The sequence below is a fragment of the Theropithecus gelada genome, chromosome 2 (assembly GCF_003255815.1).
Source record: "Theropithecus gelada isolate Dixy chromosome 2, Tgel_1.0, whole genome shotgun sequence".
NCBI lineage: Eukaryota > Metazoa > Chordata > Mammalia > Primates > Cercopithecidae > Theropithecus > Theropithecus gelada.
Window position 1 is genome coordinate 157,164,457 of NC_037669.1, and position 23,655 is coordinate 157,188,111.

The following is a 23,655-nucleotide window of genomic DNA, read 5'->3' on the forward strand; positions in this document are numbered from 1 at the left end:
AACTGCCTGCAGCACACAAACACACCCAACTTAATGTATTCTGTTGGAATGCTTGAGTCTCAGTTCTTGAACAGGGCATTTTATGGAACTTTGCAAAGTCAAATGCAAATGGAAACAACAATGGGATGCCATTTTTCACCTCTCAGATCGGCAAAGATAAAAATGATTGATATTTTATTATCTTGGCAAAGGTATAGGGAACAGGAATTCTCAAACACTGCTGGTGTGAACAAAAATTGGTAGAAAATATCTTTCGGGGTAGGACAGTTTGGGAATATCTATCAAAATTAAAAATTTATATACTCTTATTCAGCAGTTTTACTTCTGAGAATTTACTGCATTCTTAGCGCTTAGGAAAGTGCTTGGCACATAGAAAATCCTCAATAAATATTCACTGAATAAATTAATTAATTTTTCTCACAGATATACTCACATGTAGGTGCAAAGATTAATGCACAAGGATCTCTGTTGCAACATTGTTCAGAAATAGCAAAAGAGAGAAAACAATCTAAATGTATATAAATGACCAATTAAGTAAAATATATTCATGTAATGAAATAACACCACTCATTGGAAAGAATGAGGCAGATCTATATGTAATACAACCAAACTACTGTTAAACTTCAGTGTTAACTGAGAAGAGATGTGGGAAACTAGGTGCAAAGTCCTCTGTAGTGTGCCCCTACACAAGGGGGAAAAGTTGCAAAATCCATCGACTCTCTGCAAGAGAATATTAGAAACTGACAATGAGAGAGCCTGGTGACAACCACAGTGGAGGGAAACTGACCTTTCACATATATTACCTATTCAAAATGTTTTTAGTAACGACAAAAAAAGATAAATTGCATGAGTGGAGATTTGTATAAAAGTTCCACTCCAAGGAAGAAAGGTTCAGAAATTAACCAGGCTTCCTTGGGAAGTGCGGGTGCTCCATCCCTAGAAGTGTCTAAAATTAGGCTGAGGACCACTGTGGAAGAGCAAAGTTAAGTGTCATGGGGTGTGCTTGACTCGCTGTCCTTCGAGGCTTTATCTAGCCAGATGTAGCCATGCTTCATCAGGTTCTCCAGGGCAACAGCACCACTTGCAGCCCCAGCATCCTCTGGACGTTGCAAACACTTTCTAAGAGCTAAGAATGCAACACATTCCTGGAAGAAAAACTGCTGAATCTCATGTACAAGCATATAGGGCCCAGTACCAGTTGGTGCCCAATAAGTAGCTGAAGAAAGAAAAGACATGGGACCATCCAACCCGCAGGACCTAAAGAGTGGAATCCAATTTGAATGAGGAAGGAGAAGGTCAGAACTGCTGAGGTCTGCAAGATGATCAGAGTGGGCCCCAAGGACCACACCCTAAGACCCAGGGACTCCAGCTCTGACCAGGAATGTGGGCTGATGCAGGGACCCTGAAGGTGAGTAGGCTACTCCAGATAGAGGCCAGGGAAAAGCCAGAAACCAAAATGCCTGTTTCCTTCTGCAGCCTTTCTAATGAACTAGGTCCTACTCTCAGTGAAAAGACTCATTAGGGCTGGGTTTGGCCTTGCTGGCCCAAATGTACGCCCAGTGATTCCAGGAGGCTTCCTGAGACTCTCAACAATGCCTCCTTCTCACCAACCTCTCCAGGGCCCTATTGTAGCTAAGCTCATTTCTTCCTGGCCTCCCTGGCCATGCAAACACAAGAGGATGAGTCCAACATACCTGCAGCTTCACAGACTCATCCTGCAGCAGGCTAGGTGGGTACATAGGAAGATGACATACTCTCTGCCTCATGGATGGCTTATGGGACCCAAAACAGACCCAGCCATACTCTTCTGGATTAAACCACAACTCCCCAGACTTTGCCTGCTCAGTATTATTAACTGGCCCTTGAAACAAAAATGGGGGCTCAACAGCCTTGCCAGAGCACTCAAGCTCTTTGTTTAGACTGAACATTTACAGCCAGAGACCCTTCTCCTAAGGAAAGGCAAGGTTGTACCTCTCTCAACATGCCTGTCAAAGCCCTGTTGGCAAAATAAGGCTTGTTCCTGGGTGGTTTGTCAGTGTTTGAGGTGCATTCCTTCTCCATTTGCAACAGCCCTGAAGTGGCTCTTTCCAGTCTTCTTCACCCTACTGCATGGAGGGAGACCCAGGTCTTAAGGCCCTGTCAACGCAACTCATCAATGGCCAAAAGCAGTGGAAACAGAACTCAGACTCCCAGAGCTCCTAAGGGCCCAGAACCAAAAGACTACACTGCAGGCAGGCTTGGATTCAGTATAATTTTTCATCTCCATGTTTCAAACTGAAAAGTGGTGAGCCTCCATCCAAGCAAAAAAAAAAAAGAAAAAATTGTGCAGATGCTTGTGCTCAAATTCTGCAGAAAGGGACTGTCCAGCCACAGCGAGAGATGGGGACCAAAAGCAAAGGATAAGTCTGACAACAGCCCTGACTGAGCTAGGATACAGCCCTCACAGGCCCATGCCGGGTCCTTGATACAAATAAGAGACACACAATCCCTCAGTCCGCAGCTCCCTTCCTTCCCTCTGCCCTTTCCTGTAAGCACAAAACCTCAGAGTCTTTTCTTCCCTGGTGAGCCTGAGATCGCCCTCTGAGGGGCTGTATACTATCTAGATGGTTCATAAGCAGCTTAACATGTCAGAGCTCTCTGAAGAGATGGAGCTGCCCCTAGTGGGATTAAAAAGGAGATGGTGACAGTGGACATGGAGTCCTGTGCAGAGGGACAGTGCAGAAATGTGTAACCGCAGAATCACCAGAATTCCCAGAAGAAATAAGGTATAAAAACACAAGAGAGAGAGTCATTTGTGAGAGACAGTTGAGAGAAGTTAGATATTCATGAAAATACATGGTGTGCTTTAAAGGATGGCTATTTTTAGCAAAATCTAGTCTCAGAAGTGGAGACAGACAGTGGCCTCCCTAGACCTGAGTTCTAATCCCAATGCTAACATTAACTAGCCATGGCTCTCTAGACTGGTGCCCAAAAATGCTCCCTGGCAGACCCCTCTCTGTGGATAAATGAGGCAGTCTCTCAGCATCCCCACACAACTCACTCCAGCAGTTTCAGACCCCAGAGGTCTTCACGGGCAGATGTTGGTGATGAAAATGGTGGCATTAGGGCCCCTATTGGACTCCTGATGTGGCGATGTTCCCACTACCCATCCCACCTCAGTAATAACCATATGATGTCTCTGTCATCATCTTTGATAATACATAAATATTAAGTCGTGGATGACCAAGTTCAAACAAAATCCACCTAGGGCAGCTCTCATGCATGGGACGCTGCCAAATCGTGATCAGGAGCTCTAACAATGGCCTGGAAGATTCACGATTATTTGCTCAACACCAGTGGAATTTGGATGCTTCTAGCCCTGTGTCTCAAAGGCAGAAAGGCTGACGCTACAGAGTACAAGGGGGTTTGGAACTGAAACTCCCGCTTGCCATCCTCTGCCACCTCCAGAACCTGGCATCCTGGAGTCCATGCTGCAGAGGGGCATCCTTCCAGCTCCCTGTGCTGTTGCTCATGCCGGTGTCACAGTCGATTACAGACAGCCAGTTACATCTGATTCCTCTCTGGGGGTCGCTGGGTAGGGCCACCATGGGGAGCAGAGGAGGCCCGAGAGGTTTCTAAATGAAATAGCCTGTTGGGAAATCCTATTATGAAGCTCATGTTACAGGGCTGTGGTGTTAATGACCCTGGCCTCCCCTGGCCCTGAACAGAGCCAGTCTCCCTGGGGCTTGAGAGGAGGCTGTCTGGGCTGTGGTTTCCCCCTCACTCACCAGCCAACCGCTGATGAGACCGAGAGAGCAGAGGTGCCCTCGAATGTGGCTTCCAGCACTGAGGCCTCACACATAACACACACACACACACACACACACACACACACACACACACTCCTTCGTGTTCTTCATCTTCTCTTTCAGCAGCTCAGCATTAGGAGGCAGAGGGAGCCCGGAGCTGGGATCAGCAACCCTAAGGGAGATGGAAGCAGGCCCTGAAAACCTCTTTTTCCAAGAAGAGCTAAATTAGACGTATTTTTCCCACTTTCAAATCCTGCAAATTTTTCATCTTAACTCCCCCAGGCTTATAAAGTGGCTCATCTCAGCTGTTCAAGCTGACAAAGGTGCAGAAACTGTTGAAAGGTTCAGAACGTCCCTTGGGTTTCCAGGCATGAAGGAATTTACATGTAGGTTTTTTTACTAAAGAAAAAAGTCCCCACTTGGAGAAGGGGGAGGAGCGAAGCAGCAGCTAGGAAGGAGGGGAGACCTTCAGGGAGAGGGCAAGCAAGTGTCTGACAAGAGGAGAACCTAAGGCAGTGCAGGTGGGATCACCAGTCATAACTTGCAGAGAGACACTAAATGGGAAGACAGGCACATCGAGAGCTGTTCTGTTCTTCTGTTAGAGTTGTAAAGGCCCCACCAATGTCCAGAGTCAGAATGGTCATAGGCGATCTGAGAGCCCTCTAGAAAACCCACACAGATTCCAAGTTGAAGTCACGCATCCTCATTGCCAGCCCTAATCTGTAGGACTGAGCAGAAAATAGGAGTCCTGCAGGTTTGACTATGCTGCTGGGACCAGTAGTGGCACCCCTGGCATTCTTAAGACAGTACCTAGGGACCCAGCTGGTGCTGGCTAGCTGCAGGGAAGTTTGTTTCTGTAACACCCAGACAGTCAGTCCTCAGCATCTGCCCCTCTTTTCCCTGCCAAGAGCCCCTTTTGGGCTTTATTAGCTGTGCCATCATGTTGATACTCTGGGTTGTTCAGGGCTGCCCTGTATGGCTTTCCCCAGCCCCCAGCCTTTACTTAAGGGGTAGTGATGCTCTGGATACCCTCCTCCTGGTGGCCTGTAGGCCTTGCTCTTGGTTTACCCAGCTGTCAGCCTGCTCCTGCAGTCCTCTCTCCCAGACTCCTTCTTCATCCCCTCAGGCACCCAGGTTCATCCTGTCTACAAATCCCAGAAACCCAAGAATATCTTCAGTGACTTACCCTGGGGTCCCTTTCTTCTGGACACTAGCCACATAGATGGTCCTGTCTGCTGCTTAGAGCTGGGGTTCTTGGATTTTTTTAAATTCCCATGTTTGGGCCATATACAAGACTTACCACCATCTCAGAAGGAGGCAACTGGGGATGCCACTTTGTAAAACCTTTCTGAGGGTTCTCTTGCCTGCCCTGGGGTCAAAAACTGCTGGTTCTGAAGACCATGGCTCTCCTGGGCTTGGAGAGTCTTCTCTCTCCACTTGGTCCTTCATTTCACAAAGACCACCTGCCTAGACCACCTGCCTCACGGCAGGCCATGTGAGCCACAGCATTCAAACATGTGTTAACTGGCCCTTTGATCAGTTGAGGAACAGTGGCTTATTCCTTTTTGCTGTTTTCACTTGTCACTGCTTGGCGGTCATGGAGCTGGGCCTGGGCAGGTGCAGGAAGGTGATGACTAGGAATTCAGGATTCCTGCTGACCTGTGTCTCTGGACGGGGGAGTCCCATGCCATCTTCATCCCAGAATCTTATTTTCTTAATAAGGATGATTCAGAGCTTAAGCACAATGACACCTAGCAATATGTAGCATGGCACGGCTTAGAAAATATTCTCATATCCATTTTCGCACACTCTGAGAAACAGGCAGAGAAGATATGACTGTCAATGGAAAGGGACTTACCTAAAACCACACAGCAAGTTCTCAGCAGAGCCAAGACTAAAACAAGCCCCTATCTCTAGGTTAGGTCTCTTCCACCCAAGCATACCCCCTTCCTCTTTCATTCACCTGCACCTCCTGTGCATGACAGCCCCAGACAATGAAGGCCTAGGCACCATAAGTTGGCGTGTGCCCTCTGTAATAGCAAGCTAAGGTCAACCTGGGGCAGGGGCAGAGGCAAGAGAGGATGGCAGGGAGAATTATGCATAGCATTGTCATTTTCTGAGTCCCCAGTGTGGCTAAAGAGGCAGCCTAATGAAGCAGCTTCTTCTGGAAACTCCAAGGACTATGCCCTGGGAAGGAAAGCCAAGTCCTCAGGCAGCACTCAGGGGAAGAACAGATCCATGGGCACACAGGCACAGTGCTCCAGCTAGGATCTGGCCACTCAGGGGCTGTCACAGAAGATATAACAGTCATATCTTCTCTGCCTTATTTCTGAGACACCTCCATGGACATCCTTATGGGATACTGCAGGCCCCAAGCTTCTAGCACATAGATAAGGAGCCTGCTCCTGCCAGGTTCCTTCTAACAGCCCCAGTCTCCTCCCCATCCTCCCTGCAGTCCAACTTCAGCTAAGGCAATATTTTAGGCTACACAGCACAGAGAGAGAGAGGGGGTCCGCTGAGAGTCAACTCGGCCTCCCTGGCACAGGAAGGACCAGGCTGCATGGGACCTACACAGAGAACAGACTTAGCCACCAACCTCAGCAGGGAAGAGGGGAGAAGTGAAGACAAAGCTATGATTTCTCATTAATCCGCTACACTATGAGCACAACTTGAAATTGGGGTAGATGGGCCATTTTCCTAGTAATTAACAATTTTATAAAGACAAATGCATGATGAGGTCAGAGTCACTAGTGAGTTGAGGTCAAAAGGCCGATGTGACTCTGCCTGATGGGACCAGCCTGTGTGTACAGAAAGGATGTCAGGAACAGGCCTTAGGCCAAGGAGCCCTCTGGAAAATGCATGAGCCGCTTGCCATACATTCTAATGCACAAGTTCTCCCCATGGCTTCCTCTACTCCCCTCTCACCTGTTCTCTTCTCACCACCCACACTCTTCACAACAGAAACAGCTCTAGGCCAGGACCACTCTGCTGGCTGTGCTGTCTAATTGGTCTCCAGGTGCCTCTGCACAGCCAAGCGACTGGTCACCATGATTTTGATAGGCGATGGTTTCGCAGAAGCAAAGTGAAAGCCAAGAAAATACGGTTCCCTGGCCATAATGAAAGTCTGTTCTTCCAGGAAAAATAGCATGGAACCAGAAGCAGACGGATTATTCTTTCTGCCACCCTACAAAGTCCCAGTTTCACATACGCAGAAAAGATGTATCAAATCAGCACAGCTGTATGAATCATAGAACCATCAGCATTTGGCCCAGCCAGGCTCAGAGGACACCAATTCTCAGGGCTGTGTTGGGAGAGAACTAGCTGTTGAAGGCTCACTGTGTCTCAATTGCAATTCTCTGTTATCCACCATTCTGCCTGCTTCTGCCCTCATGATGATTGTGCTAAGTGGGCTACACCAAAACCATTGTGAATGGCCACCGTGTCCATCTGGCAGCACTCTGTGAGCACCAAAAATGAGTGGAAAGCCTTTCCCTGAAGACACACCATGGAGACCAGTAACAAGTACCTCCACATGTACTTCCCAACCTCCACCAAAGAGTACAGAGTCTTCCCAAGATCACCATTTTTGACTGAAGGTCCCCTTGCCAGCCGTCAGAGTCCAGTTACCAGCAGAGTTAAGGGCAAAGATTTCAGAGGATTCAACTGAAAGTTCTTGAGACAAGGGTAAGAGGCCCTTCTCTTCCCTTCCAGGGCACTGACCTTGGCCAGGATGCTGGGCCACAAGACCCACGATGCCACTCTCCACTCTCAGAAATGTGGCTTCCTGTGCCTCTGAAGTGGCCAAGTGATGGTGCCATGGGTTCCCCATTTCCTCTACCCTCCAATGAGTTTGCAATAAGTAGTTTGTAAAGTCAAGCCATGTTCACAATAGCTAGAGATTAGAAATGTCCAACAAAACTCAGGAGGGGATTGAGACTGGGAAGGAGAAATGGAAAGAAACAATTTGGATTTACATATTTGTCCTCACAGGCCCTCTCAGGACAGCCACAGGAGGTAGCTGACAAGCTACATGGACAGCAGAACCCTCTAAAAAAGAAAAGTTCCAATTAGCCCAAAGAAATGAAAGCCTGTTCCCAGAGTCCCAATTAAATCAGAACCAATAATGCTAGCTCTGGTTCCTGCCATTCTGCTCAGGATGTAATGAGAAAAATGAGAGTGCCCCAGCCAGCAAGTGTGGTGTGGCAGCCCTCTGAAAACCAGAGAAATCACCCACCATGCACTGCTGCGAGCATGCCAGATAGCTGCTGCACCTGTGCCTTTAATAACTCAGCCTGGTGCCTTGGTCCCCACTTAGATCCAGACAAATGGCAAAGATAGTGACCCATCCCAACCAATGGCACAAAGAGGAGGACTGTGGGACCAGGCTGGGATGGTTTTAAAACTGTCAACGTTGATTCATCACTGGATCTGGGATCTGGCACTCTCTCTCCTCTGTTTCCACACCATCCATCATGGGTACCAGGACCAAGAAATCCAATAAAGACACAAAGGTGCAGCTCCCTACTCTCAGCAGGCCTCAGAAAGGCTGTGTGAGTGTTCTGGCCCAGGCAATTAGCTGAGTCCAAAGGATTGCAGAGCTGATGGTACTAACAAGCCTGTGCTTGGCACTTCACCCGCAGGTGTCTGGGAAGCAAGGTAAGAGGGGAAGTAAACTGGCATAGGCTGGTCTGGTGCTCAGGCAGGGTGGGGGTGACATCAGAGAGGGAAGCGGGCAGGAAGCTCACAATAGAGAATAAGTTGCTAATGCAGCCTCCAAGCCCCAAAGGACTAAGGGCAACCTTGGGGGTTCATTAAGGTTAAGGTGGTCATTTCTGAGGTCCATATAGGAAGGCTTCCTTGTAAAAGAATCAGGACCTTTGAAGATTCCAAGCAAAATTTAATAAGGGAAAGCAGTCTTCTCTTCCCCAACCCTGGATTCCCCCCACGTTCAGCTTCCATGCACTTAGACAATGCATAAGCTGTGGGGCCCCCAGATCCTTCTATTCACTCCCAGAGCAGACTGAGCCTGCAGCCAGTTCAGCACATTTATTGCCACATGTTGAATATGGGCTTTCTAGGGTTAGTGCTAGTGATGGCTAATATGAGCACATAGTATCCTGACACTCTCAAACTGCAAAGTTTGCATCACTCTGTGTCATTTAGAAGCAAAAGTTAATACAATACATGATACAGCCCCACTCCCATTCCAATAGTTTCATCTCCTTCCAGGGCCTGGCAATGAGCCCCTAGAGAAAGACAGCCAAGCCAGAGGGCTTTGAGTTAATGAGCTACATGGGTTCAGTACCAAGTTGAGTGCTGTGGGAGCTGGACTGAAATGAACTAAAATATTTTCCAAATTCAGTCACTTCTCAATTACCCTTGAGTGAATTGTCCATGGCAACCCAAATTCCAAAGTCTCCAGCCACAGAGCTTAGGGCTGGATGCAGGATATAGGGGTGTGTGTGGGTGTGTGTGTGTGTGTGTGTGAGAGAGAGAGAGAGAGAGACAGAGAGAGAGAGGAGAGAGAGATATAAATTCAACACTTCAACACTAAATATTATGCACTGGTTATTAAGTTATTTTCCACTGTTTGAAATTCTCCCCATCTCTTCCTCTCACCATGAATAATAAATATGGACAATCTGGTTGGACATGATTGGAAAATCATCAGGCCTAGCACTAGGAATAGGAGTCCTCAGAGCTTTATAATAAGCCATTAGACTCTTTTCTGTTCCTGTATGACCCAGAATTATTAGTGGAGAAATCTTGCAGATCTGGCCCTGCCATAAGTGGGCAGGAAGCAGAGGCTCCAGAGCTTACCCTTGCATGCCACGCTGTTCTCAGGCTCATAGCCAGGCTTGCAGGTGCAGCGCCCAATGGGCACCATCCATTCCCCATCCCCGTTGCAGTAGAGTTTGATGGGCACGTCCACTTCCTCTGCGTTGGGGATGCATGTGCCCCGAGCAATCACCAGAGATGTGCTCTCTGCCCCCGTCATGGTCTCTGGAAACACTGCAAAATTTTGCACAATGCTGGGACACTTTTTGAAGAAGACACGGACAGAAAGAAGAGACATACAGGCTCCATAATCCTGAAAAGCGAGGTAAAAACCATTCCGAGTAAGAGGCCCAAAGCTCCTGACTTCTGTGTTTACCTTCATCAGCCTTCCCCCAAAGTCCACCTGGGAGAAGCTCTCATCTGCAGCAATGGTGTCTACTTTGAGGTAGGGGGCCTCAGACCAGAAGGCCGACTTCTTGGTGGCAATGACAGAGTCAGTCTCATAGTAATACAAGTTGAAGGTCTCCTTGCAGGATCCTGGGACATTAGGGAGGCTGCTGCAGTCTCTCACAGTGAAGCGCATCTCTGTGTAGATGCGATGGGCCCCCCGCCGGTTGATGAAGGTGGTGAGCAGCCAATTGTTCTGGTTGGGCTCGAAGACATTGCACACCTGGTAGGTGCGGATGGTGTTCAGGTTTTCATCATAGCCACTGACTTCTTCCCACTGTACGTAGCAGGCCACAGGTACACACATGCAAAAACACAAAATAGAGAGTGAGAATACAAAAATAGGCATAGCAGAGGAGAATCCTGGGGCTAAGGGGCCTTAAGAGCTCACCAGTTCAGCACATTGACTTGAGAAATGAAGACATCTAAGCGCAACTTGATTTTAAAAATCTTATAAGAAAACTTCATATTTCTTTGCAGCCCATCCCAAAATATAACACACTTCATTCAAGAAAGCTGTCCCTTGCCTAACCCATAATGCTCATTCTGTGACTGGCTTATTACATCCATGGGGACAACATGCAGCTTTCAGCCCATGTGGTGGCAGGGACTTTCTTCCTCACTTCCACAGTCCCTGCTCTGAAAGCCAATCTGTGGATTAGAGGTCCAATTACTTGACACCCACACTTTGGAAATCCCCATCTTTGAACCTAATTTCTTTATTGTGGTGAAATTCCTTTATGTCTCTGTAAAGCACATGAATTTAAAGCTTTTCAGGGTTTCTCAACAAACTTAGATTCTCATAAACTTTTTTTCAATAACATCTATCTCTGAAAGACTGATATGGTTTGGATGTTTCTCCCCTCCAAATCTCATGTGAAATGTGATTCCCAATGTTGGAGGTGGGGCCTGGTGGGAGGTGATTTGATCATGGAGGCAGATCCCTCATGAATGGTTTAGCACCATCCCTTTGGTGATGAGTGACACCTGGCTGTTTAAAAGAATCTGGGAGCTCCCCCTTCTCTCTCTCTTGCTTCATCTCTCACCATGTGACATGCTGGCTCCCCTGGCCTGCCATGAGTGGAAGCTTCCTGAGGCCCTCAGCAGAAGTAGATGCTGGCACTATGTTTCATGTTCAGTCTGCAGAACTATGAACAAGTTAAACCTCTTTTCTTTATAAATTACTCAGCTCAGGTGTTTCTTTACAGCAATGCAAGAGTGGACTAACACAAAGACCTAGACTATAAAACTGGTAAAAGTGAAGGCTGCTAAGAAGAACCCCTAATGTAGCAAATGAAGCTCTATTGTGTGCAAATTTCAAGGAAGGCTATGATGGAGGAAAATGTTGGAGAGTGTTACTTTAGTGAATAATGAAACTTTCTTAAGGGAAAGACAATCATGATTCACATTAGAAAAGTGAGCTCCCATTTATAACAGCCTTGTAGATTGGAATAAAAGAGAAGAACAACACATGTGTTAAGTGATGTCTTTCACTATTCCCAACAACTTTCAGAACTAGGTATTATTATCCCCAATTTACAGATGAAAAGACATCATGCAACTCACCCATACTTATATGGCTAAAAGAAATTACAAGAGAAGCTAGTAGAAAATACTTTGAATGGTCAAATAAAATCACCTAAGAACTTCTAGAAGATTACTTCAATAACAGGCAGTGAGGGTTGGAGGGGAGTCGGGAGGGGTCTTTAAAGGCATGGCTCCCTTAACTGAGCTCTCTAGGGCAGGGGTCAAAGAAGAGTTGCTGGATCGTTCCTTCTTCCTTGTGCTTGGAGAAAAGGAGTTAAGGAAGAAGCTGCCCACATCTGGTAGCTCTCCAGATCCTGGTCTCAAGAACTGAGAATATTTCCAGGAATAAATTTAAACTTATATTCTGTTTGCCTAGAATAAAAAAAAAATAGAGAAAAGAAATTAAACTTTCTAAAGTGAAAATGAATTAGGATCCTTGACTATTTAGCAGTGGTGATCAAGGTAACCAAATCATACCAGTATCTTTGAATACTGTGCTAATTGCTTATTATTTACAGTGGTGGACTTTAAATATATAGACTAGAATTCTTCATTAACGGAGCTAAAAGCCAATTATGTGTGCATGGAAAATATACTGCAATTGCTCCTTGAAAAGAGTAAAGCCCCTTGTGGATAGCAGGTGGATAGAAGCAAGGCTGTCCTCTAAACTTGTGTGAAGGAAACCAAAAAACAGGCATAGTGTGGAGAGGTGGGGAAATGGGCACGTTCAGAGCTGGCCCTGCATGCCCAGGTCTGTAAAGTGACCTCATTCATGGTCACTCTCGCTGTCTGGGCCTCTGCCACCAAGGCACCTAAACTGCAGTCAATCCAGGGTCCTCCTGGCCCCCAGTCTCTCCCAGGACTCCTAGAGTGCCAGTTCCCTCACCAACTTGAAGTCCTGCCAGTCCCTCACCAACAGATCAGCTCCTGCCAGTATCCTTGCAGCAGTTCTGGGACACACAGGCCATCATGATTCGCTACCCTGGATAGTCTCAGTTCCAGGCCAAATATCACCCAGCACTCTACCTTTCACTTGACCTCCAATCACACCATTCATAACGCACCAGCATCTCCCCCCACTCCACTCCACCTTCTGCAATGCCAAGAACTAACATCCCCAAACTCACAAATCTGTTTCCCAGTTCCAAGCCTGTTCTTATGCTGTGCTTTCTACCTAGGATGACTTTTTGTTCTTCTTTACCTGAGTTACTCCAGCTCTGGAAAATCCCCTGGCTGAATTAGATAGCATATTATAGCATATTAGTACATCCTCCACACAACAGGTAAGAACCTGTGCACACTGACCCTGGTGCACCTACCTCCCCCAGGAGTCAGTGAGACCTGAGGGGGCTGCAGGGCATCCCTGGAGTGGTGCATCCACAGTCCACATAGCTACTTCACAGCCTGCCTTGTGCCCAGCACATGGACCTCCCTGTGCCCAGGTCCCACCATGTGGCCAGCCTGGAAGAGAGAGCTCACCTTTGTGGCCTGCATGGAGTATAAATTCACACTGTCGAGGCTCACCTGGACTTTGCTTAATTTGCTATTGATTCTCTAGATGTAAAAGAACCACTTTTTCTGTCTTCTTGAACACTGTGTTTTGTTCTATCAAATGTGTTTATTAAAGTTATGCTCTGCTTGCCTATTTTTTTTCAGCCAGGGAGAAGTCACTGACAATGTTTCAGATCAAATTTTTAGACCTCCCTCTCTTTCCACGGCTGTTATAAAACAACATTTTCTCAGTTGACCCTACATGACTTTTGAGGAAAGGAATTTTTTTCTTTTCTTTTTTTTTTTTTTTTAACTCTTCTGTAGTTGTTGAAACACAACAGGTCTCATGACCCATTATTCCTGTTGGGTCTCAGTACACACATGGGGCCCCTCTGTCAATGCGAAGCATGTGGCCCCATTTAGAGTGGCGGTCTGGTCACAGCCAGAGTTCTTGACCCACCCAAGATTAATGGAGCTCTGCTGTGGGAGTAGGATGGAAGCCCATCCTATGGGCTTCACCTTACCACTGAGACAGTCACCACCAGGAGGTATTTAAATAAGCAAAATGAGGCCAGGTACAGTGGCTTATGCCTACAATTCTAGCACTTTGAAAGGGTGAGGTGGGAGGATGGCTTGAGCTCAGGACTCAAGGCCAGCAACACAGAGAGACCCCCATCTCTACAAAAATAAAAATGAAAAAATTAACCAAGATTGGTGGCTTGTGCTTGTAGAACCAGCTATTCAGGAGGCTGAAGTGAGAGGATCGCTTGAGCCCAGGAGGTCAAGGCTGCAGTAAGCCATGCTCGCACCACTGTACTCCAGACTGGGTGACCGAGCAAGACTTTGTCTCAAAAAAGAAATAAAATAAAACAAGCAGCATGAGGATTTCTACTCTCATGGAGCTGGGATATTGAGAAAATGTATCTTAGAAAATGACACTGATTGGTATTATACGACCCAGCAGAAGTAATTGTTTCAAACATTAACCTCTCTGGGCCTCAGTTTTCTTATCTGTAAAATGAGAAATCATACTGGATGACCCCGAGTTGTAAAATTCTACAGATCTGATTGATTCCATGATAGCTCCTAAGGGAGTGATCAAAGCAAATTAGAGGAAATTCAGCTGCATATTCAAAGGGAAAGAGTAGAAAGAAATTGAGAGAAAGGAAGATAACTCCCTGTTGTTGGGAAAAGGCCATCATAGGGCTTCCCATTAATTTCTTTGCCTCTTTCATTCTTCTTCTGTCAACGAAAGCTCTGCAGGGGTTGAAGAAATAAGTGATCAGAGTGGGCTTCAGGAGGTACACATGCTTTCCACAGCAAGTGGTAATTAGAACTGGGGGCATCAAAGAAAGAGGAGATTTTGGTTAATGGGGATAAGGGTAGAATGCCATTCCCAACAGAGAGAGACAAACATCATTCGTTTACAACATTTGGAATCAGTCTCATTGCTTTATATTTATACCTCATTCATTCATCAGTGAAAAAAATGTCTACTGAATGTTAGGTTTGTGCCAGGCATCCCATTAGCCACTGGGGATATAACAATAAGAAGCTTATAATCTAGTGAGATAAACAGAAATTAGAAAATGGTTATTAAAATAACCAATAATTACATTTGTGTTAACTGCTATGAAGGAAAATTACAGGAAGCCATGCAAGGGGGTGCAACGGATATACAGAAGATTGTCAGGAAAGACCCTCTGTATGAGTCCATTTTGTGTTGCTATAAAGGAATACCTGAAGCTGGGTAATTTATAACGAAAAGAGGTTTATCTGGCTTATAGTTCTGCAGCCTGTACAAGAAGCATGGCACCATGATCTACTTCTGGTGAGGCCTCAGAAAGTTTCCAATCATGGAAGAAGGTAAAGGAGAAGCAGGCGTGTCACATGGTGAGAGAGGCAGCAAGAGAGATGCCAGGTTCTTTTAAACCACCAGCTCCTGTGTGAACTAATAGAGTGAGACTCACTCATTACCATAAGGAGGACATCAAGCCATTCATGAGGGATCCCCTACCACGATCCAAACACCTCCTGCTAGGCGACACCTCCAACATTGGAGATCATGCTTTAATATGAGATTGGGAGGGAACAAACATCCAAGCAACATTACCCTCCAAGCTGAGAGGGACAGGTAGATAGAAGTTAGCCAGGACAAGTGTGCACCTTCTGGGAGCAAAGTAGGAGCAGAGCCTCCGGGCCCAGCAAAGGCAGGTACAAAGGCCTCATGGTAGGAAAAGTGGCCTGGTGCCATTGAGGAATGAAGGCTGTGTGACAGACAGCCGTAAGAAGTTGGGGGTGGCAGGAACAGGACTGAGAGGAAGATGAATGCAGTTGAGAATTTTGAGTTTCATCCTGAGTGTAACTAGAAGTTGCTGCTGAGTTAGGGAGAAAAAACACAGGCGATCGGGGCTGAGCTTTTAAAAGCTCTCTCTGATGCACTATAGAGACTGGTTTGAAGGGCAGTCTGAGTGTATGGGCAGGACAACTGGAGGTCATTGTGGGTATCCAGGCAAGAGACGGTAGGTTGGAACACACCAGCAAAAACTGGAAAGATGTTTTAGGGGAGAATCCCTAGACCTTCACTGAGCCACAGACTTAAGGGGCCATGTGTCCCCTGAACACTCAGGCATCAGTCCTGTGTCGCCATCCAGGCTTTGGGCTTCCCAGATCCTTAGGAATGATGATTCCTCACCTCTTCCCTCTCTCTTTACTTAAAAAAAGGGGGAATTTTACCAGTCTGGCATGTACTACACTGTAGACGCCCAATTTCCTATTCAGGGCCAAATTTCTTTTACCCAAAGCCTGCGTGGGTTCTAGTTCTGGTAATGTATTTGCACTGCCTGCCCCAAAGTCAATTTCCTAAAGATCTCCATTCAATGGCTGCTTCTTAGCCTCCACTTCTAGGCATTTTGCTAGACATATTGCTTCTTGTATTCCTTCCTGTAATTATCTCCTCCCATTAAAACAACAGCAAAACACCATGATTTGCTTATCAAATTTGCAAAAACTTTAAAAGATAAAATGTCAAGTCTTGGTAAGAAAGTGGGAAAAAGGGCACTGACCAAGCCTATTGATGAAAGTATAAACTGGTGAAATCTTTTAGAAATCAGTTCAGCAGCTTCTCTTAGTACTTCAAGTGTGGGCCAGAACTGAAATCAATATGAAGAAGGTAAATCATTTAAAAAATTGTAGTGATAATTAGGTGTCTATCTGGGGGAAAAAAAAACATAACTTTTGTTCCATACTTATACCTTACTCCAGAATAAATTTCTGGTGAATCCAAGATTTAAACATTAAAAATGAAACTACAAAGATACTAAAAGAAACCATGGCGAAAATTTTTGTATACTAATTGTGATATGAAACTCAGAAGCCATAAACAAACATATTGATAAATTCATCTCTATACAATTTTAAAAACTGGCATGACAGAAATAGCCATAAGCAAATTTAAAAGTGGGGGGGAAAGAAAACCTGATAGAAAAAAAAATTATTTGTCACTTATCACAGATACAGTGTTAATATCCCCTAATATATAAAGAGAATCCATATGTCAATAACAAGATAGAAAATTGTGCAAAGGGTATCAACAAACTCTTCATTAAAAAATACACAAATATAGCTCTTAAATATTTGAAAAGATGCTGAATCTCACTCTTCATAAAGTGTGAGTTGTTAATTAGCCACATTATGATACTTTTCGGGGGATGTCAAAGAACAAAAATGTGATAACACACTGTGTTGGAGGGGACATGGAAGATAAGAATTCTGACACACAAATGGAAGAGTAGCAAATTTGTACAACTTCTATGGAAATTTTGGTTTTATTTATAAAAATTATGACTACATACACCCTTTGACCCAGCAATTCCACTTCAAAGATAATTTATCAGATAAACTTTTATCTACATGAAATTAGGTACACACAAAGTTATCAACTGCAGCCACCGCCACCTCCAGAACTTTATTCATCCAGAAAACCTACAGGTGGACCACTAGCCTTTGGACAATACAGCAGCCTTCCCAGAATTTGCTGAGTAAGACCTGTGGGAGCATAGTCCTAGTGGAAAGAGAAACCGTTAATTGAACTTGAACTTCTCACCAACCAGTGGTATAGGGGACTCAGAAGAATCCGAAATAATTAGACTAAAAGAAAATAAGGTATAGGACATTTCTCGTACATCTTTATATGAGGAGTAAGCTTTATACTTGCCTCATGCTAATCTGACTGCTGTCCTCCTTTCTTGAACTGGACTCAGCTGGACTCTTCAATATGTCACCTAAGACCCTTTGCTGTCAAGTGGTGAGTGCATAAACAAAATCTGATGTGCCCATATAATGGAACACTATTCCAAAATAAAAAGGAATGAAGTACTAGTGTGTACGGCAACATGATGAACCTCTAAAACATTATGTTAAGTGAAGAAAACTGTATGTCTCAAAAGACCACATACTGTGTGATTATATACACATGAAATGTTCAGAAGAGGCAAATCTACAGACAGAGAGGTAGGTTAGCATTTGCCTGGGGCCAGAGAGGGAAATGGGGAGTGACTACAAACTGGCATAAAGAATATTTTTAGAAGTGATAAAAAATGTTCTAAAATGAGATTGTGGTGATGGGTTATAAATTCTATATGTTTACAAAAAAATTACTGAATTGATTAAAATTTTAATACACTTAAAGTGAGTGAATTTATTGCAGGTAAATAATACCTTAATATGGCTTTAAAATAAAACCCCTCTGTTATTTGGTCCAACCCCCACCTCAATATCCCAACAATGCTGGCACAGTCTCCATTATCCACACGTAGCTTGTTAATGGTGACTTCATGCCCCTGCTCATTCTATCCTCTGTACCTTGGATGACCTTCTTATCCCTTTATCCCTGTATCCCAAGTGCCAATCATTCATTCAATCAAACATGTATGAATGATGCCTAAGTTGAGGCAAAGGTGGCATCTAGAGGGGCTAGGTGGCCAAGGAAGCATCCCTATGACTGATAATGAGGGCCTGGGGAGTATCGGGGTGTGGTCCAAAGACAGTATCAGAATCGTGGGCTCAGGACCCCATTCCAGGACCACTAGATTTTCCAACCTGGAGGTCAGTTGGGTAGCCAAAAGGCCAAAAGTGCTCCCCAAGTTCAACACACCCATGTCATCACCACAATGTGCCATTTGTTCCAGAAAAATCCATATCTCCCCACCTGGCCTGTCTCTTGCATTCCCATGACCAATGCACTAGGGCTGGCATTACCTCATGGCCTGGACAGAACATGGAGACAACAGACAGGGCAAGAGATGTCAAGGGCCCAAAGCAGGGCCATATCTTCTCATAGCTGGACAACAGAGCCCATACCCATTTCTGCCCCTCGATGTTGTTGCTGACGTTCTGACTGACCCTGATGTCCTTCTTTTACCTCACCCACATCCCATCTGAACTAAGCCAGAGAAAGGCAGATGTGGCTTGGAAGCCATTCTAGACCATGTTGGTCATGATGTTTTATTGACAAACGGGCAAAGTGAGGCCCAGAGACATTCAATACCAGGACCAAAGTCAGGTGGTGGATACATGGCAGGGCTGGATTCTCTTTGCAGCTCCTTCCTTCAAGGTGGCTACGGTCTTATTTCCTCCATAATTCTTTCCCTGGCTTAGATTTATCTACCATTTTTCTGAATGCATAAAGTATGATTGAGTTTATTCCACACAATTTAGCATTTGATAATATACTGTTTTGAAATATTATTTAATTGCTTCATGTGTGTGCCTTTGGTTTCTGCTACCAGGCTGTGAGCTCCTTGAGGACAGGAAATTAAATTTTGACTTATTTATTAGTTCATTTCAACAAGAAAAATAATTCCATGCATTTAGCTTCACAACACTGGAATTATGGAACACTATTTTATTCAGTAACATCTGGGACCACCAGTGAAATCCACTTCATTTTCATCTCACTTTTTATCCTAGGTGATCTCATCCACATACGAGGCTTCAACCACCATGGAGTGCATCACCAGCTTGACCTCTCCCCAGCACCCCAGACTTGTATATTCTGCTGCCTGCTGGATGCCTCCTGATAAATACCTGGGATGCACCACCTTGACCTTTGCAGCCCTGATGCAGTCTCACCTCCATCTGAGAATGACACCTTGATCACCCAGTACCAGATGCCTAGGAAGCAATCTAGACTCTGCCCTCTCCATTTTGTTTTGTTTTGCTCCTCATCATAGGAGGTTAACCCTCAAATTCGTCTCCTATCTCCTTCATAGCTCTTCTATTCAGTCTCCCCTTCTGTTTCATCATTGAACTCTCTTTACTCTCCAAGTAACTCTTCCAGTCATTCTCCTTAATTCCCTTGCTCATATGAGTTTTCTAAAATACAAATCCATCTCCCACATGAACCCAATCCTACAGGTTGGGACTGTGTTGGGTATCGCTCCATATTCCCAGTGCCAAGCCCTCAAAATATCCTGGAAGACTGAGGCAATGAGCAGGGCCCTGGCCTGTTCTTTAACTTCTCTCCCTTCTTTACTGCAGGTGCCACCAGGCTAACCTGTCTTTGTGAAAGGAAGAAACAAATCAACCTTGCACAACCAACAGATTATTAACAGCCTTTGAAAGAGCACTATTATTGACACAAATGGACCACCTGTCCTTGAGATAAGCATAATAAAGGAAACAATGACATCCATTAGAAAGTACTTGTTCGGGCTTTCAGACCATGACTTTGATGTATGAGTAAGACACTTTCGGGTCTCTCCAAGATCTAGGTTTGTTAGGCTTGCTTATTGGAAGTCAGAGCTTGCAGATCTATTGCTAGAGTGCCTATTGACATTTGGACAGTGCATATTGACTATTTGCAGTCTGTCTGATTGTGTGTGTGTGTGCACATGCATGTGCATGTGTGTCTGTGTGCATATGTAAAGCATGCTATCAAAACTCATTTATCTGTATAAACTGTTCCCCTTTTAAAATCATTGTCAGGGGCTCTACCCATTGGTCCATCTACACTACCTTCCAGAACAACCTTCAGAAACTCTGACACATTCTTTATGCCCCAAGAGTGGATCTGAATTTCAGAAACAGGCAAAGGTCATTTGGAACCAAATCTGATTAATGAGATGGATAAGCAAATTAAGAAGTAATATTACTGGTCAAAATGAAGAGCCACTATAAAATGAAGGTGAGAGATTGGAGCTGATTCCACTCTGTGCCTCTGAAGACAGTTCCAAGCATACAATTCTGGAAAGATTTTTGATAACTGGCCCCTCCCTGGACTGCTGCAATGTCCCCCACCCCACACAGGCTCACCCCTCTAAGAATGCCCTATGACTATCATGATGCTGCGTCATTATAACCTCCACGAATAAACCAATTCTACAGGGCCTGGCTGGAAAGGGGCACTTCCTCGGGACACCTTTATTTAAGACAGGAATAGAAATAATTGAAATAGGCTTTTTGGCCTCTGTTGGCCTAATAAGATCCCAGCTATTCTGATTTGTTTCAAACCCAACTCATTTATCTCATTTATTTAATAAAGAGTCAAACATCTACTACAGCAGCCCCAAGCAACATTTTAGGAGTTGGTGAAACAGGAGTAAATAAGAGAAAAAGTCCCTGCCCCCATGGACCTTATATTCCAATAGAGTTAACCAAAGGATGAACAAACAAATGAATAATATAAAGTCAGGTAGCATTAACAACTACAAAGAAGCAGGAAAGGAAATAGAGTGACAGCTAGCAGTGGGGTAATCAGGGAAGATCTCCCTTTGAGCTGAGATCTGAATGAAACACAGGAGCTAGCCTGGAGGGTACACAAGGGAGGAGCATCCCAGGCACAGAGGACAACCAGAACAAGTTTCCCAGGGCAAGAAGGTGCCTGGCCCACTGCTGAGAAAGCCAGGATGCCAGCATGGCTACAGAAGATTAAACAGCAAGAGAAACACTGAAAGAGATGAAGCTGTAGAGGTTGCCAGGGCAGGCAGACCCCACCTCTGCCAGTTACAGCTCTGTGATCACAGACAACTTTCTGAGCTTCAGTTTCCTCACCTGCAAAATACTATTTACTTTTCAGGGTAATACGAAGACTGAAAGATCATGGATGCGGAAGGAGCTCATCTAGTGCTGTGCCTGCACATAACTACCATTCACTGAGTACCAATTATTGCCATTATTATTATGATGATCATCATCATGATTATGTTAACCTCAGGATCCACCTCTAGCTGAGTCACCAGGGTGTGGAAATCATCTAGATCCTATATAAATAATCCTACCCTTTGGTCAGCAGAATGCAGGAACTAAAATGCTAAACTCCCTCTCCTTACAGTCACAGAGAAATAACTAGCAGTTCCCTTCCCTTTCCCTCTGGGAATCTCCAGGGCTTCCTCTGAGCTGTTTCATCAGAGCCTCTCTTCTCTCAAGCCAGCAATCTCAGGACCACTGTCAGTCACCAGCTCAGACCACAAGGAGACAAAATTGGACACATCTTACAGGCTCTGGTCCCATTCAGCAGTCTGTTTTTGGGTACAAACTGCTGTTAGGGGAAGCTGCTGTTTTGCAAACAGTTGCTGCCACCGTGCCCTGTGGGACCATAATGGAGCTTTCTGGGCATTGCCCAATCTGGGGAGATGTCTGCCCCTCTGAACAAGAAGTCTCCTGGAGCCCGGGCAGCACACAACTTCACAGAGCCCACAGGAGACCAAAGATTCTTCAGGGCAGCAGATGCTCAGGGCTGGGCTGGAGCCACCACTACCAAACCTTCCCCACCAATCAGCCTGGACCCCAAGGACAAAGCTCCTGTGTAGACAGTAGACTAAGCCTGAAAGAGCTTGGATATTAGACAAGCTAGAGGGCTAATTAAAATGTAAAATGTGGTCCATGGGGCATAAATTCCTACAAGCCCAGAGGGATCTACCATTTAGTACACCAACCAACCAAGGCAGGGATTTACTCAAAGGCTCCCCTGAGGGCTGCAAGCACCAGCTTACCTTCCAATATGCTTGATTTACCTCCCAGACGTGCTGGGCTGAGAGGACAGGAATTCCCCTCCCCCATCCCCCATTCATTACCATGGCCTGATGTGGTATTCCATTGAGAAAGGTGACCGGCTCAGGGTTGGGGACTCTTTTGAAAGCCCAGTGCCTTGGAAGGGCTTCCATGTTGTAGCAGTACAAAGCAATGAAATCCCTAAACTGTGAACTCACAGCAAAGATGCCCTCCTGGAAATGCATCACAGCAAGGGGATGGGGGTGAGGGACATAACTGCAACATCACAAACATATACATATTGTTTCCCAATGCAATATTTAAGAGCAGAGCTCCACAGAATCTTGGATGGTAGAGAAATGCAGACAATATTGCAACAAGGTCAAGGAGGAGGAAATGTCCCCAAGCAGAGTATATTCAGATTGCTAGGAAGGAGGTTTTTGTGATGATCAAAAAAGGGATGGGGGTTTAAAAACAGCACTGCTCTAACCTTGCCCAACCCAGAATCATGGGGATCCCCATCTTAGCTGGGGGTAAGTTCACAGGATCTGGAGTCCACCAGACCCAGCTGTGTGACCATGGGCAAGTCTTTAAATTACTCTGAGCCTCGACTTCCTCCTCTGCAATACAGGGATAGTACCTAATAGTACCTATCTCATAAGGCAATTGTGAGGATCAAAGGTGACTTAAGCTTGCAAAGTAATTAAACCCCAGTGAGAGCCCCTTGTGAGCCAGTTATCATGAATATCTGCCCTCTGGGGACACACACTTAGCCTCTCTCTGAGTGCACATCAGTTATTTTTTTCTTGGAAGTCCTCTCTCCCTCCGTGATGTGTATGATCTAAGACTCTTCTGTCTGTCCATCAGCACCTGTGCATCCATCACTGATATATGCGCGCGTGTGTGTACGTGTGTGCAAGTGCAAGTGCAGGCAGCTGAGGTGTTGGCCGTGGCCCTCCCTTGGGTATGCATACCATCGGAAAGCTGTGTGAGCGCTGGTCAGCTCCGTCCACTGCTTAAAGACCCTGTGACTATAGAACCACACTACTAGAGGGCAAGGCCAGCAGGGCACGAGGTCTGAAGGGTGCACACCCCTTTACATTCTGGCATATTTCACACCCAGGTTTCTACCAGCATGCTAGGGAAAATACTGCAGGCTTGGGTCTGGGCAGGGGCTCCCTATCTATAGGCCCCTGGGCCACTGTAACCTCCAGCAGGCAGCAGTATTTCGTACCAGGCCCTGCCTGGAGTGGGGTCCTCAGCCATTATGACAGCTGCTGCTGCTGTTGACACTGCAACAGTGACAAATTCATCCTTCTGACAAGATCCCTTTAAATAATTCACAGGGAGCTAGGGATTAAGACACTGTTTCTCTCTGTCTCTGTTGAGATTTAAAACACCTCCAGCTGGGGTATTTAAAGAGAGTATAATGGGCTGCCCCTCCTGGGTCTCTCCTCCCCCTTTCCTCCTTTCCCATTTCCCCAACTCATCACCCACCCCACCAGCCAGCCCTATAACAAGGAGGTCCAGAAAACAAAAAAGGAAAAAAAAAAAAGGAGGGAACCAGTGCTTGGCTGGTCACTATGGCAACGGCGGCAGGGTATTCAGCTGCCATTATTGCAGTGCCTCACAC

General features: G+C 45.6%; 1 protein-coding gene across 1 annotated transcript in view; it reads right to left on the reverse strand.

Annotated features, from left to right (window-relative positions):
* Positions 1-23,655, reverse strand: part of EPHB1 (EPH receptor B1) — a 444,507-nt gene that overhangs the window by 277,862 nt on the left and 142,990 nt on the right. The window contains exon 3 of the mRNA XM_025377642.1: positions 9,609-10,290. Coding sequence (XP_025233427.1) covers positions 9,609-10,290 — 682 coding nt within the window. The remainder of the gene's footprint in view (positions 1-9,608; positions 10,291-23,655) is intronic.